The 15,050-nt window shown below is 44.2% G+C and overlaps 1 protein-coding gene across 3 annotated transcripts in view; it reads right to left on the reverse strand.

The window, feature by feature from the left end:
- Nucleotides 1–15,050, reverse strand: part of LOC109323187 (collagen alpha-1(XXVIII) chain-like) — a 54,741-nt gene that overhangs the window by 9,374 nt on the left and 30,317 nt on the right. For all 3 annotated transcript variants that reach the window (XM_019554641.1, XM_019554639.1, XM_019554638.1), the window contains exons 22-28: nt 13,628–13,696; nt 10,422–10,490; nt 9,182–9,250; nt 7,151–7,219; nt 5,997–6,065; nt 4,835–4,903; nt 4,067–4,147 (exon numbers count right to left, since the gene is read on the reverse strand). In XM_019554641.1, the coding sequence (XP_019410186.1) occupies nt 4,067–4,147; nt 4,835–4,903; nt 5,997–6,065; nt 7,151–7,219; nt 9,182–9,250; nt 10,422–10,490; nt 13,628–13,696 (495 nt within the window). The remainder of the gene's footprint in view (nt 1–4,066; nt 4,148–4,834; nt 4,904–5,996; nt 6,066–7,150; nt 7,220–9,181; nt 9,251–10,421; nt 10,491–13,627; nt 13,697–15,050) is intronic.

Here is a 15,050-nt window from a genome sequence, read left to right on the forward strand (position 1 = left end):
GCTGGTAACAGGGCGGCGGCTACGTGCCAGGCCCGGGGGCGCCGGTAACAGGGCAGTGGGTAGGAGCCCAGCCCAGGGGCACCAGGCGGGTGACGAGCCCAGGGTGCCAGAGGAAGAGCACCCGAGGGGCAGGGGACCACCGTACAACGTCCCACAGAACAGCTGCGAGGCTTGGGGCATGCTAAAGGGGAGGTTTGGAGGCATGCATAGCCCTTAAGGCAGGGGTGCACAGTTGTACCCCATATGGAGTAGGGGTAGGAACACACACACCGTCTACTCGGGGATGAAGGCAGCCTCCCATACAAACCTATTTATTATCAAAGTCGTGGCGGGCGAGAATCCGAGGGTGTTGAGTCCACCGTGAGTGATGGTAGGGGGCGCTAGGGAGTTCACGGCTGCTCCTAGGCCCCACTCCCTCACATGCCCAAAGAATGGAAGAAGGCCAATGTGGTGCATATCTTCAAGAAAGGGAGGAAAGTGGATCCGGCTAACTATACACCCATCAGCCTGACTTCTATCCCAGGGAAGATCTTAGAAAAGTTTATTGAAGACTTTAATGGACTGGCTGATGCCAACATCCTAAGGGATAGCCAGCATGGGTTTGTTATGGGTAGGTCTTGCTTGACCAATCTCATTTCCTTCTATGACCAGGTGACCTATCACCTGGATAAGGGGGAAGAGATTGATGTCATATATCTTGACTTCAAAAAAGCCTTTCACCTCTTGGCAAAACTGGCCAGTTGTGGCCTTGGGTCCACCACGATCTGCTGGCTTGAAAATTGGCTTTGTGGTCAGACCCAGAGGGTAGTAATTGATGGAAGTCACTCATTATGGTGTCCTGTGACCAGTGGGGTCCTCCAAGGCTCTGTCCTTGGACCCATATTGTTCAACATCTTCATTAACAATGTGGACATTGGAGTCAGAAGCGGACTGGCCAAGTTCACCGATGACACCAAACTTTGGGGCAAAGCATCCATGCCAGAAGACAGGGGTGATCCAGGCTGACCTGGACAGGCTCAGCAAATGGTTGGATGAGAACTTGATGGTATTTAACACCGAAAAATGCAAGGTTCTCTGCCTTGGGAAGAAAAACCTGCAGCATCCTTATAGGCTTGGCAGTGCTACACTGGCTAGCACTACGGATGAAAGAGACTTGGGGGTCATCATTGACCACAAGATGAATATGAGCCTGCAATGCGATGCTGCAGCTAGTAAAGCAAGCAAAACGCTGACTTGCATCCATAAACGCTTCTCGGGCAAATCCTGGGATGTCATTCTCCCCTTGTACTCAGCCTTGGTGAGGCCACAGCTGGAGTACTGTGTCCAGTTTTGGTCTCCGCAATTCAAAAAGGATGTGGAGAAGCTTGAGAGAGTCCAGAGAAGAGCCACATGCATGATCAGAGGTCAGGAAAACAGACCTTACGATGACAGGCTGAGAGCCATGGGGCTCTTTAGCCTGGAAAAGAGCAGGCTCAGGGGTGATCTGATGGCCACCTATGAGTTTCTCAGGGGGGAACGTTTGTTCACCAGGGCACCCCAAGGGATGACGAGGTTGAACGGTCATAAACTACTAAAAGACCATTTCAGGCTGGACATAAGGAAGAATTTCTTTACTGTCTGAGCCCCCAAGGTCTGGAACAACCTGCCAGCGGAGGTGGTTCAAGCACCTACATTGAACACCTTCAAGAGCAAATTGGATGCTTATCTTGCTGGGATCCTATGACCCCAGCTGACTTCCTGCCCTTTGGGCGGGGGGCTGGACTCTATCTTCCAAGGTCTCTTCCAGCCCTAATGTCTACAAAATCTATGAAATCTATAAATAGTACTGCAGGAGGTGGGGGGGCAGTGTTGTCCCATCAGCTTTCTAGGACCTTCCGTAGCAAAAGAGTGGCCAACCCTCACTCACCATCTCCATCTTCTGTCTTTGTACGTGACTGTAACAGTCACTTTAAAAGAGAAGCAGCCCAGAGGGGAAGCCAGGCCAGGTGCAATTGCTATAGGTTGCCATAGTAACTGGTCCATGAGATTAATTAGCAGGGAGCCCAGAGTAGTCTTCTGAGAGGAGACAGGGCCCTGGGAGGCATATAAACCCAGGGCCTGAACTAATAAGGCAGTCTAGCCCCACAAGCTCTCCTGGCCAGGAGAGCTACCAGGGAATACTAGCTTGACTGCTGTGATGCCTTGGATCACAAGTGAGGTTCTGGGAGCTCACAGGGGTATAACCCAAGAGCTGGGAGGTTACTCTAACTCCAGCAGGGAGGGAAGTTTTCCTTTTTAAAGGAGCAGAGGGCTGCTTCCCCTTTTGTTATGTTACTGGGCCCAGGGGTGGAGACTTTATCTTATAGCCCAGGGAACTTATTGTTTGGTTGAAGTTTAGAACCAGTGGTTTAGTTTGGCACTGTGCAGGACAGTATTTGGAGGTCCCATTAGTGCCTGTTGCAGAGCATTCGGGTGCCCTGTGCCTAAAAGCAGAAATGGCTCAGGAGAGACCCCTAGTGGTGAGAAGGGGAAGGCTCAACTGCCAGTCACCAGGGCAGCACAGATGCTGGTTGCTAGGGGAACCAAGGGAATCAGCTGACAGGAAGGGGCAGGGCTTGGCCCCTTCTTAAGCCCAAGCATGAGGCCAGGAGAGCAGTTCCCCTCCAGCAGCCAAGGAGGGGGGAGCTTGGACAGTGCAGAGAGAAAGGAGAAGATAGACTGCATGAGCATCCCCTGGTTGTGGCTCTGAGTTGGAGTATTTTCCCGGTAGGGATAGAACGTTTTTTTGACCGGACGGTTTAGTTTTACGTTATAGCCCAGGGGCTTTGTGCTTTGTGTTTACTGTTTTACCGGAGGACCGGGTGAGGCTATTAAGGGTTGGAGGAGGCCTCATAGGATTCCCATGGTAGCATGGGGACCCTGGCGCCATAGAGGGCACAGCGTTCGGGGGTGCATTGACTCCAGCTCCGGAGTGAGAGGGGGCAGTGAGGAGCCCCGGAGTGAGAGGGGGCATTGGGGAGCCCCAGAAGTAAAGAAGAGGGCCAAAGCATAGGGCAAACCATGTCAAGTACCATCTGTGAGGCTTGGGCTGCGGTGTAGGGGAGGAAAAGGAGCCACAGATAGCGCCCCCTGACACTGGGCATATAAAGTGGGTAGCCTCCCGCTAATTACCTCACTCAATCAATTAAGATCAAGGCATGGCAGGCGAGTAAGCAGGCGGTTAGCCCAAGACAGGAAGGCGGAGCCACCAACAGAAAGGCTCCAGCAAGATACCCCGTCACAGTGCTCCTGGGCCATGCTGTTGCCTTAAGCCTTGCCAGGGCAGGCTCAAGGTCAAGCAAGTACTGAGCCCAGAGCAGGGCAGAACGCAGGCCACAGAGCCCAGAGCAGAGCCGAGGGGCCCGGTGCCTGAGAGTGGCACAGACAGACAGGGGCTCGGTGCCTGGCAGACAGGGACCAGGGGCCTGGTGCCTGACAGGGCTAGACTAGAGCTGGTGCCTCAAAGCCAGATCCAATATGCCAGGGGCCCAGGATAGAAGGCCCAACTAGAGAAAGGGGGCAGAGGCCCCAACCAGAGAGACTATTTTGAAATAGTGACACCTGCAAGGCTTGGGGCATGGTGTAGGGGAGGAACAGAACCATGCAATTACTCCTTAAGGGTATAGATGCCCTGCACAGGCATGGTCAGGCCAAGAGGGCCCACCAAGCCTGAGGGTGTCATCAAGACCACTGAGGTACAGGGGAACCCCAGTGGGGATTTAGCTGGACTGGGGCTCATATAACAGCCTGTGGGCAGCCTCCCTTTGAATCCTATAATTACATCAAAGCATGGTGGGTGAGACAGAAGGGAGGGCACCCTAGAGGCAGAGTGAAGCATGGTTGTGAGCCACCAGAGGGCATCACGGCTGCTCTGGGGACCCCAGTGTGCTACACTGACCTACAGTTAAATCATGACTTTAGAACAGAACTTCATGGTTGATTTATTAAAAACTTTCCATAGTTTTGGTTTTCTGAAAACACACAGCCATTTCTTGAAGGGTGCATAAAATATGTTTAATTAACTAAGTGACAAATATTAGGTACTCACAGGTTCTCCAGACAAGCCAGGATCACCCAGGTTCCCTTTTTCTCCTTTTTTACCTTTTTCACCAGTAGCACCACGATCACCCTTTGAACAATGCATTGACTAAACATTAGTTGTTAATCACATCTTTTAAATTTAAACTTTTCACTTTTTTTCTAGCTGTCCTTGTTGAAACCACATGTAGGTAATGGAATAGACCAGGGATATCAAACTAATCGGGCCATGAGGGGTATGGGACTGGTCCATAGGCCAGACTGGGCCCACAGATTCTCCCCCACAGGCTGGATGCAGTGTACAGATGCTGTATGCAGTGCCCACCCCAGACCGACCCAGTGTGCCACATATAATGGATGTCCTGGATCGGCCCATTTTATATGCAATGCATGTGCTGACTTTAGCCCCAGTATGAGTAATACGGCATGCAGGGCTAGTCCGGTAGCCCTCAGGAAGCACCACAACCTGGATGATAGGGCTCTATAGGCTGGATCTGGCCCCTGGGCCAGTTCTTCAAGACCTCTGGAATAAACTAAGGCCTGTTGTTATGGCTGGTTTAAACCAGCTGAGATTGGTAACTGTATTGGCTGCCTTTCTTCTATGACTAAATTCTTTCATGGGATACAGAACAGAAACAATAACAGTCCCCAAAAATGTGCATGCCACATGTATATCAAAGCAACACCAATGGGAGGTCACTCCAGTGAATATCTCCAATATGATGACTTCAGAAAAAGAACTGGGTACAAGATGTGTTTTCTCATTTATGTCCTGTACCTTAGGTCCTAGAAGTCCTTCCCCTGGAGGCCCTCGTGGTCCTGGTATTCCCTGAATTCCTTGTTCACCCTAGCAATAATTCAGAAATATGAACACTTGATAATCATTCATCATGTTGTATGTTTAAAGGTCATAGAAAAACTGTTTCAAGCTACATTTTTATGAATATTGAGGGATTTAGTATTATAGATGTAGCTATTTTTATGCAGAGATACTTTTGTGTGAGCTTCCCTTGTTTCCATTCAGGAACACTTACAAGCTTCCTTTCCTTATGCCTTAAGAAAAAGTATCTCGGGCAGCAGAGCCATTTGAACTTCCTCTAATGAAAGACTGATTCAAACTTGGAGAGAGAACTCATGAAGAAGTCAAATCTTTTTCTTAAAGTGTTTTTGTTGTCTTATCGAAATGCTTCATTGGAATATCTGCTCTAGGGTGTCAGAACCTGGTATGCAAACTAGCTTGGCATGGAGAGCAGTCATAGTGCCCAAAATGAGGTTAAAGAAGCTCTTACTCATTCTGGTGAGCTCTTGCTCATCCAAGCAATCCCATTGACCTGAAAGTCAGTAAGAGTTCTATGATCCAGCCAGACAGGATTGTTTTTCATTCTTTAGTATTTGAAAATAAAATTGGCATTTACTATTCCTTCTCTGTTCTCTTTTTCCATTTTTCTCTCTTTCTCTTTACTCTCACCCCTTTGCTCTGAATTATTGCTCTTCTCTCATACATGCTCTCATGCTGTTACAGGGGAAGAAAAGCATGACCCATGGACTCAGAGTAACCCTTTTTCCTCTGTGCCTGACAGTTCATAGGATGACTCTGAACATGGCAGTACAATCGTTTAGCAGAGAAAGAAAATACGAAAGGATGTCTCTGTTTTCTAGGCACTTGCAAAACTAATGTCCTTTGAAACCAGAACCCCTCCATCTCAAGGCTCCTGATCCATATCCCCTTGAGCTTGCTGTTAATATAGCAACAAAGAACAGGATAGTTACTGTAGATATCCAGGTTACTCTTTACATGCTTCATCTTCAGATCCTCTGCCAATTGGAGTTCTTAAGAAAACCAAGTGATAATATGCAATCTGTTTCTCAGTTCCTTTATACTGTGAGGGTGAGGTTCTCCTTTCAGTTATATGAGCGCTGAAGTCAATAAGGTTTTATACCTTAGTTCCCTGAACGCCTTCACCTGGAGGTCCCAAGGGACCAGGTGGCCCTGGTCGTCCTATACTTCCCTAAAGGAAAAAAAATGCACATATTAAATACAGTATCTCTAACAAAAATACATGGCAAATTATAGCAAATAAGAATATAAGTGGAAGATTATTTCAGTATGGCAATGTGTGGTATTTAGTTACACTGTGTTTTCCTTATATCAAAAATGCGCTGTATTAAAAATATAGTTCATGCTATAAGGGTTCGATAGTATGGGTATGGATGCAGGACATGGGGTATAAGAAGGTCATGAGAATGTTGCCAGACTATTAATCCAAACACTAGTTTTTGTTTTGAAAAAGGTTTTATTTTTCATTTTCAGTTGCTTCCTTCGGGAGGTATGACCTGTTGGTCATAAGCCTCATTCCCAAAATTATTAAATGTTTTTATGTTCAGTGGAAAAAAAACAAATGACCAAAGTGACTTGGGTGAATCACTCAGCTACATCTTTTCGATCTTCAAAACGGGGACACTGACTTCCTTACCTGTCTTTGAAAGTGCATAAATGTCAGGTAGTAAATTGATTTTACTACACAGTAAGTGTTAGATACATAATAAACAGCCCTACTATAGAGTCTGGTTAAAGTTCCTTGAAATCAGGTAAAAATAAATTCTTGAAAAAATGTGTGAAAATTATTATGTGGAAAACTACTATGTAGAATGTGTCGTGTGCCCATAATATGTTACTAGTTATATATGTTACTAATCAGTTTCATCCTGGGGCTCAGTGCAACCAATTCTCCCAGTATTTAGTGGTCAGCTGCTCCAAAACTCCAGTAGTGCTCACTGAGGGAAGCCAGGTTGGGAGATCTGGTTATGTGTCTACTCCTTACTATAGAACACATTTATTATGAAATTAAATGTGGAGTAATTATCACATATTAATTGGGCTGTATGCCTATACCCTTACTCATAGATATAGTTGTTTTTAGAGTAGGATGAAGATGAAAAGCATTGTAGGGGTGTGCGTGTATATAAATATATACACACATAACTGTATATAACTATAACAGAATGATATAATATGTAACTATTACATTTTTCATTGAAACATTTTAATTGGAAATGGCTGATGAAGTGAGACAAAATGGTTTCATTTACTTACTTTTGGTCCTGGAAGTCCTTCTCCTGGTGGACCTGGGAGACCAACTTGTCCTCTAACACCTGGATCACCCTAAAAATTGGTATTTTTAAAAATATGCAACATATACCAGAATGTAATTTTTTTTTTTTTACTATTCCCATTATTCACAGTGCTCTAAGGGGGAAAAGAAAAAAATAGGGAATTAGTTAAACACTACTACACAAATCAGAACAACTCTAAACAATAGGCACATCAGGGTGGAGGTCTAAGAAAAGGTATTACTGGGGATGAGCCCTGGCAAGAGATTTGTCTGGTCTCTCATCAGAACAGGAGACAAGATCTCTACCTTGCGTAGGTGAATTCTAAAATAACTATACTGTAATTACAGAATTCTTATTACAGAGTAACCATGGGTGGGATCCAGCTTTCAGAGAGTCAATGGAAAGACTTTCTTTGGTTTAGTATCTGTTATTACAGGTGCCAAACTTAATGCGCTGTAATTACAGTGCGTTAATGAATGTGTAGATGTGCCCTGTATCTAACATGCTTATGTCAGTGCTGTGCATATTTGTTAAGTATAAACTAGAAGTGGGAGTTTTGCCATTGACTTCAATGGGAGTAGAATCAGAGCTCTCCCTACGTTTAACAGATATTTTTAGTTCATTTGTGTTCATGCCCCATAACTATGGAAAATATTTTGGTTTTGGGTATTCCCCATCGATGCTGCATGAGATTTTTCTTTGGGAGAAGGTCTTACCACCCCATCCCCCCCAAGCTATCAAGATCATTTATATAAAAAGAAAAAGAAATGGCTGCTTTGAATACCAGGTGTGTTTGGTCTCTGCTACTTTTTCATACATTTAAATGAACAGCTAGAGACCCCTTCTACGCTTGCAAGTAAAGGTGAGATGCAATCTAATGTATGATTTGCACAATCATGCCTCCTGTCAAGCCACATGTGCATGGCAGGAGATGCTACTGTGGACTGCACATTAGATCCCATTGTGCCTTATTGCTGGTGCAGGGGGACCCCAATCCCAGGCTCCCCCTACACTGGCAAGAAGGAAGCTCTCCAGGCTGGGAACCCTGTCAACTGAGGGGCTCCTAGCTGTAGGGAGACTCCACACACCTCCTGGGGCTGGGAGATGTAGCTATGGTGATCTCTCTACCCCAGGCATACATGAAAACCGCAGAGTGAGAAGTTTGCTGCTGTAGCAACCTCCCCACTTTGGGGGGTGGGGAGATCGCTGCTGTGGTAACTTTCCCCCCTTGTGAGGGTGGTGAGAGAAGATTGTGGCTGCTGCAGTGATCTCCCCACCCCATGGGGGCATGCAAACCCACAAGACCACCTCCCCACCTTAGTGGTGGGGAAAGTGAGGAGGGCAAGGAAGGCTGCTGCGGCGGCGGCGGCGGCGGCAGCTGCTGCTGCTGCTGCTGCAATGACTTCCCCCATCTCAGGGGGTATGAAATCCCACAAGGCTGGGAGGTATGAAATCCCACAAGGCTGGGAGGTAACTGCAGAAGCAATCTCCCCACTCTGAGGGTTTCACACAGCCCCAAGACTGGGAGATCAGAGATGCACCCTGCAGCTGCCAGGACCCAGCTAGTTCCTGCTACACGTGGAAATTAAAGCTCGATTACAACCAGCTATTGCGCACATTTTTGTAACATCGCTATGTTCATGCACTTTTTTTGAGGGCTAACTTTATAGCTGATTGGAGCTTGTTATTGTGTGATAAATACTTTACATATGTAGCTGGTTTCAAGGTAACCGCACAATTAAATAGTTAATGTGCAATACTCATAACATGTTAAGGGGGATAGAAAGTCTAAATGGAGGAAATGTGTGCCATGGAAAAGCATATCATGACCCTATATGATAGAAGACTGGAAAAGGATAGTCCTGTTAGATACTAAAGAATAAATACTAACTTGAATAAATAGGCCTAATTGTTTTTGGCATGTAACTGACAAGGATAGAAATACTATCTATATATTTAAAGGAGAATTTACTTTTTACATGGTTGTTCTTCTACACTTAATAGCCTCTACCTTAGGTCCTGGTACTCCAACTCCTTCAGGGCCTTGCTCACCAAGAGCTCCAGGAGGACCTGGAAGTCCCTAAAATCAAAAGTCATACACGAACAATTAATCTAACCTTAGGATACATGGACTAGATAAACACAATATTGGCAAACAAGCTCAACCCTTTCATATCTAATTAAAGAAAAAGTACCCCATTAATATACGTAATATATTAATATATGTCTTTTAACAAACGGATTCAGTTCTACCCTCAGGTAAACATGTACCGAAGTCAGTGGAACTTGCGTGCTTGGAGACAAATACAATAGCTCCCAGCATTAAATTTAGATGGAAAAAATACAAAACATTGCAAATTTGTATTTTCACATTTACGCACTAATTGCATTATTAAATATAGCACTTTTATGCACTTGTTATTGTTGCATTTAGCATGGGTCTGTGGTAACACAACCTTGTCAGATCCTTCTAGACATCATAAACACTCAGCAGCTTTGCTCAATAACTGGTCATTTAGAGTCATGGAACTGAATGTTCCTGCATTGCATGTTGCTGCATATAACAGGTGCACAGCACTGTTCATGGCTTTTGCACATGCACGGGAGGCAGAAGGTTCAGGAGCCTCTTCTCTTTGTACTCTCATCACAGGGGCTGAGCACATTTGTCAGCCTTATCCTGTGCATGGATGGTCAGGAAGCTAAAAAGCAGGTGAGGGCATTTGTTTCTTCTTCACCACAAAACAGGCCAACAGCTGAGGAGAGTGCACACTGCACAGTCTTAAGGGTGGTGCAGGGGCTGCTTTTTCTTGGAGCTCCAGGGGACACTGCCTTCCACAACACTCAGTGAAAATATTGCTGCTCGGAACTTGTATCAGAAAGCTACAGTTCATCACAAAATGTTTTCCCTAGGTGGCTCGCATTCTACCTGCTAGAGGAGAGGGAAGAACCAGTTGTCACATCAGGATACTAAGATACAGCTTGAAGCATCATTGATAAAATAAAACCCCAGGTGTAATACATTGCTATTAGTAATCAAGATAAGTGAGGGAACTGGCTTCTTGGAAAGGTTTGGGATCTCTTGCTCTCCAGAGGAAAAATTTCTCTTTTACCATCCACGCTAGAATGAATGTCTCAGGCTGATGAGACTAGAAGATCCATAAGATGCCTCTGGACCAATAGTCAGATTAATTTTTTATGATTGGTACCTATCTGTCCACAATCAGTATGTAAAAAATGTTACATATACTTACAGGAGGACCTGGATAACCATCTCCCTTTAGCCCAATTGGTCCAGGGGGTCCTGGGAGACCACGCTCACCCTGATAACAGCAGAAAAATAGTTTGAATGCATTCCTGTACAGCCATGGTCAGGTAAGGTTTACATGAAAATAAAACTTCTTTGGTGACCAAATATTGTAAATGACTTGATTTTATTGGTATATTCCAGTTTATCAGTGGCTGTTATAGCTGATTTATAAGAAGCTAGATTTGGGGGATTGAATGTACCTGAGGATTTATGGGGCCCTTTCACTATGAGGTCACCAGTTCAAATCTTGCCTAAGAATGCTGTAACTATCATAGTTCCTTCCTTTGGTGATCGATCCATAATGATAGCACCAATCAAATCCCCCATCTTCATATCACATGCTTACATCGCATTATCACCGCAGCTACCAGGATTGGGACCATAATTGTCAGGGAGAACGAAGAAACTTGTGAAAACTGAATTCTCGCCCCTAATGGAACCTGTAGATGGTGGTGGACAATCTTCAAAAGAACAGTGGGAGGAAGTTACCACTGCTATTACACATGCTATGCCTGCTTTGTGGATAAAACAGATATTTTGAATTAAAACAATCATCCTGAAATCCAATTAGTTTAGAAAAATGATTTCAAAGTATTTCCAGGCACTATTTTTGTCATCAAGGTCCTTGTTAGTTTTTATTGTTTTAAAAATCACACATTCATATTTAATTGTCTGTCTTATGGAACCTTGTTGAAACTGGTGGGTATAATATTTGGGATAAACGTAAGAAATAATTAATCTCTTTTATGGAATCAGATACCTGAAATATTACAAGCACCCATCCAAAACACATGCACATCATCACTCAAAAAAGGCATCTGCAAATCCCATCAACAATTAAGCTGCGGGAGTAGAGAGGTTTTGCTGGCCATTATTTAGAGAGAGCAAGAATCTCTAAGAGCAGCAGGAAGACCAAATAAACTGTCAAAGAAGGCAACAGAAAGCCTAGGGCAGTTACAGAGCTCAGAAAAAAGCTAAGAAAACTTTTGGTTGAAGTGCTGGCTGACTGGAAGGAAGCTAAGAAATGTGAGCAAAGTGTAATGCTATTTGATTCTTTCTGCATACAGAGAAACAAGACTTATTTACAACCATTACCAATAAATAGGAAAAATAAATATCTGATTCTACTCTGAATTTTTCCTTTAGATGGAAACAAGCTACATAACACTGAAAATGAACAAACTGGGTCAAAAGGGGGTAACAATACTTTAAAATGTTCTGCACTCTTCTATTACTGCGTGAACGATTCTTGCAAACTGCGAGTGCCACTGGGTGGTTTTACTCTGAGTCACATGCACAAGGCAAACAAAAACTATACAAATCCGGGCAACATCCAACTTCATATCATCCTGATAGAAAATATAAACATCGCCATCTTCTGGCTTTCTAGATGTAGCACCTGAATGAAGAGCAGCTTATTAATGCTTGAAGCTAAGCACAACAGAGGTGATACTGATAGGAAGTATCCACTATCCATAACATCTACTTTCCAACTAGCTAGCTGGTCCATATTTTAAGGTCTGTTTTTTTTTTTGTCAAATTCTGACCTGGCTTGACAGTGATCCATACTATCAAGATTTCCTGGCTTTACTACTAACGTTCATACTTAGGAAAGAAGCTACTTTCTAAGAAACCTCAAAGTGGGAGAAAAAGGAAGTGGCTGTTGTCCATTTGGTATGTACACATCACTCAGGCACTCTGCTTCTCACCAAATAGAGAACAATCATGGGACTGGCCATATCTAACAGAGAGGTGGTGTCTCCCTCTGTGACCATGAAACTAGCTATGGAACAATTAAACTGCTGATCAATATATAAATACTGGAGATAGAACAGGGGTAGGCAAAGTGGCAGATCCAGCTCGTGGCCGGACTCCGCTTCCCAACAGCCCCTGTCTGGGACTCCTGGCCAGTCTCCTTGGAGACCCCGGGAGCGCTGGCCATGACAGTGTGGGGCTGGGCAGGTGGCCACCATTGCTGCCTCTATCTCATGTACACCAGTGGGGCTTGGGGAGACCCTGGTGACAAAGGGAGCACTTCCCTCCCACTGCTCACCTAGCCCTGCCCAGCAATGCACCACTGCTGCAGCCACTGTTGCAACAAAATGTCATAGATATGGCTACTTGTTGGGGAACTTGAATTTCAAGAAAAATGCAAAATTGAGATTTAAACCAGGCCCTACCTATAAACTACTTCTTATTTCTTCTTTGGCTCATAGGAAAAACAGAGATGGTTGTATTTTAAAATACTTAGGAACTGTTCAGAGTAAAGTAATGAAGCCCATTCCTATTAGGCAGTAATACATGAATAGCAAGATTTAAAAATCCTGTTTACATTGGCTTAGACTTACCATTCAGAAAATTTTGTCAACATCTGGAGAAATGAAAATATTCAATACTAGGTATCTGGTTTCAAGTTTTCAAATAGTTTTGTTACATGAGGGGAAATAAACATCGTTTTGGGGTTTGTCTCCAGGGTTTCTACAAATCTCTGCCATATGCCTAATGCATTCATCTGCCCTAACAGCTATGGAACATTTTGATGTCTTAAGTCAGCAGTGCTCAGCCTTTTTGCCCAGTGGGCTGGATAAGCAGAGCCCTGTCTATCCATGGGCCAGATCTGGCCAGGGGTCCCAACCCAGCATCCAGGACAGGAGGAGTGGGCTCTATTTGGCCACACAGAGGGTGGCAGGGTGCAGCCTGGCCCCAACATGGCCCTGCAGGGGAAGGGTGCTTGACCTGCCTGGCCCCATGTGGGGAGGAATGGGGCTTGATCTAGCCCCACACTGGGGAGGTAACATGGCCTGGCCCCAACTGAGCTATGGGGGAGGGCCTGGTCCCACCCTGACCCAACTGTGGAGGGAGAGGGTGGACAGCCCAGCTACAACTCAAAACTTGGGGTTTGGGAATTTGGCAGGGGGAAGGTTGCCCATATGAATTGCCCCTGCTCTGCCACTGACAAGTTTTCTTACTCATGGGGGCCATGCAAGCCAGATGTGATGGCTCTGCAGGCCATATTTGACCTACAGGCTGGAGATTAAGCACCCCGTCCTAACTGACCAACTGTTCACCTAAATGAAAAAGTCAACATGGCTTTTACTGTGGTTTCCTTTGCTTTCACTTTTTTAATGAGTTTGCCAGCTTGGGATTTACCTTTGCACCAGGAAGTCCAATTCCTGGTTCTCCAGTTAGGCCAGCAGGACCAGGTAACCCAATATCACCCTACAATTAAGAAAATATACATCCTAGTTTTGATTCTAAGTCAAAATGTAAATGTAAAATGTATTACTTCAATATCTGTCACATTCACAATATACCTGGAAAATTTTAGAAACATAGGTTTTAAGATTTAAAATAATTACAAAGTATTGAGAGAGTAAAAATCTTCAATGTCAGTATTTTCTTGTCAAATGCTTTTTGCTTATTAGGTAGAAGATACATGACCTTGTAATGGAAAAAGTATTTTAAAAACAGTATTATTATTATTATTATTATTATTTTTAAAACATTATTATAGCACCAGCAGCATGATAGGTGTTCCCAGACAGTTATGAACATATCATCCCAGTTCCAAGAAAGGTTTATACTTTTAATAGATGTTTATTGCAAGACCTGCCAAAGCGATGAATGATTTTGGAGTGTCTACCCTGAATTTGCTTGAAAAGAACTTGCTTGCCAGATAATACTGAAGATCAAGAATTAGGAAGTCAAGCCACCTTAGGGGCTCTCAAATTGGACAGCCCAAAACTGAAGTACTTCGAATCACTATTGAAAATCCTGCCTCTGGCTTAACTCCAGTGTGGAAACAAGGTGCAGTGCCTTTCTTGAAAGTTCAGCCCAGAAACCCAGACAGAAAATTGCTTGATCCAGATGAAACCCAGTGCAACATTCTTATACCCCACTTGATCAATCAGTGGCTGTAGAATGGGTCAATTTATGAAAGAGAGCCAGGCCAGTCTGTAAAGCCAAACTGAAAGAACCTCACCTCCCGTACCCATGCCAGGCAGTTGTGAGGTTGCTCTGTAGGTGAAGAGATTATGCAAATTAGCCTCTATTCCCAGGTACATGAATAGTTGTCTCTGGTTTCTGTTCTCTTCTTTCAATGGAGATATGCAGTATACAAAAGATGTTAGAGCTGTAGAGTTAAAATAAGTATTGGGTGCATTCTGGTGAGGACCAAAGTTAAATTTATTTAGGCTAACTATAAAGTTAAACCTAGCAGTGTGGGGAGCTATCTTTGCTATTTTGAAAAAGTTATATGGAACTTCTTCCCACAGATACCAAAGGAAAAACACACTAAGACAGCAAATAGCTGACACCAGGGCTCTAGTAATTGGATTGCTTATAATCTATAACTGTCCATGGGAAAAGGGCAAGTCTGAGTTCCATGAAAGCCAAAATTATTTATGAGAGGCAAAGATTGTTGTGGGTGATATCTTTCATTGGACTAACTGTATTATTAATGTTCCTCCCAACTATACACTTGGTCCACCAAAATATATCACCCGCAAAAATCCTTGCCTTTCACTTTTTCACAACTACATCACCCCAAGACTACAAAAAACGATTTACTCTT

Source organism: Crocodylus porosus, unplaced genomic scaffold (assembly GCF_001723895.1).
Source record: "Crocodylus porosus isolate Cpor-Errol unplaced genomic scaffold, CroPor_comp1, whole genome shotgun sequence".
Taxonomy (NCBI): Eukaryota; Metazoa; Chordata; order Crocodylia; family Crocodylidae; genus Crocodylus; species Crocodylus porosus.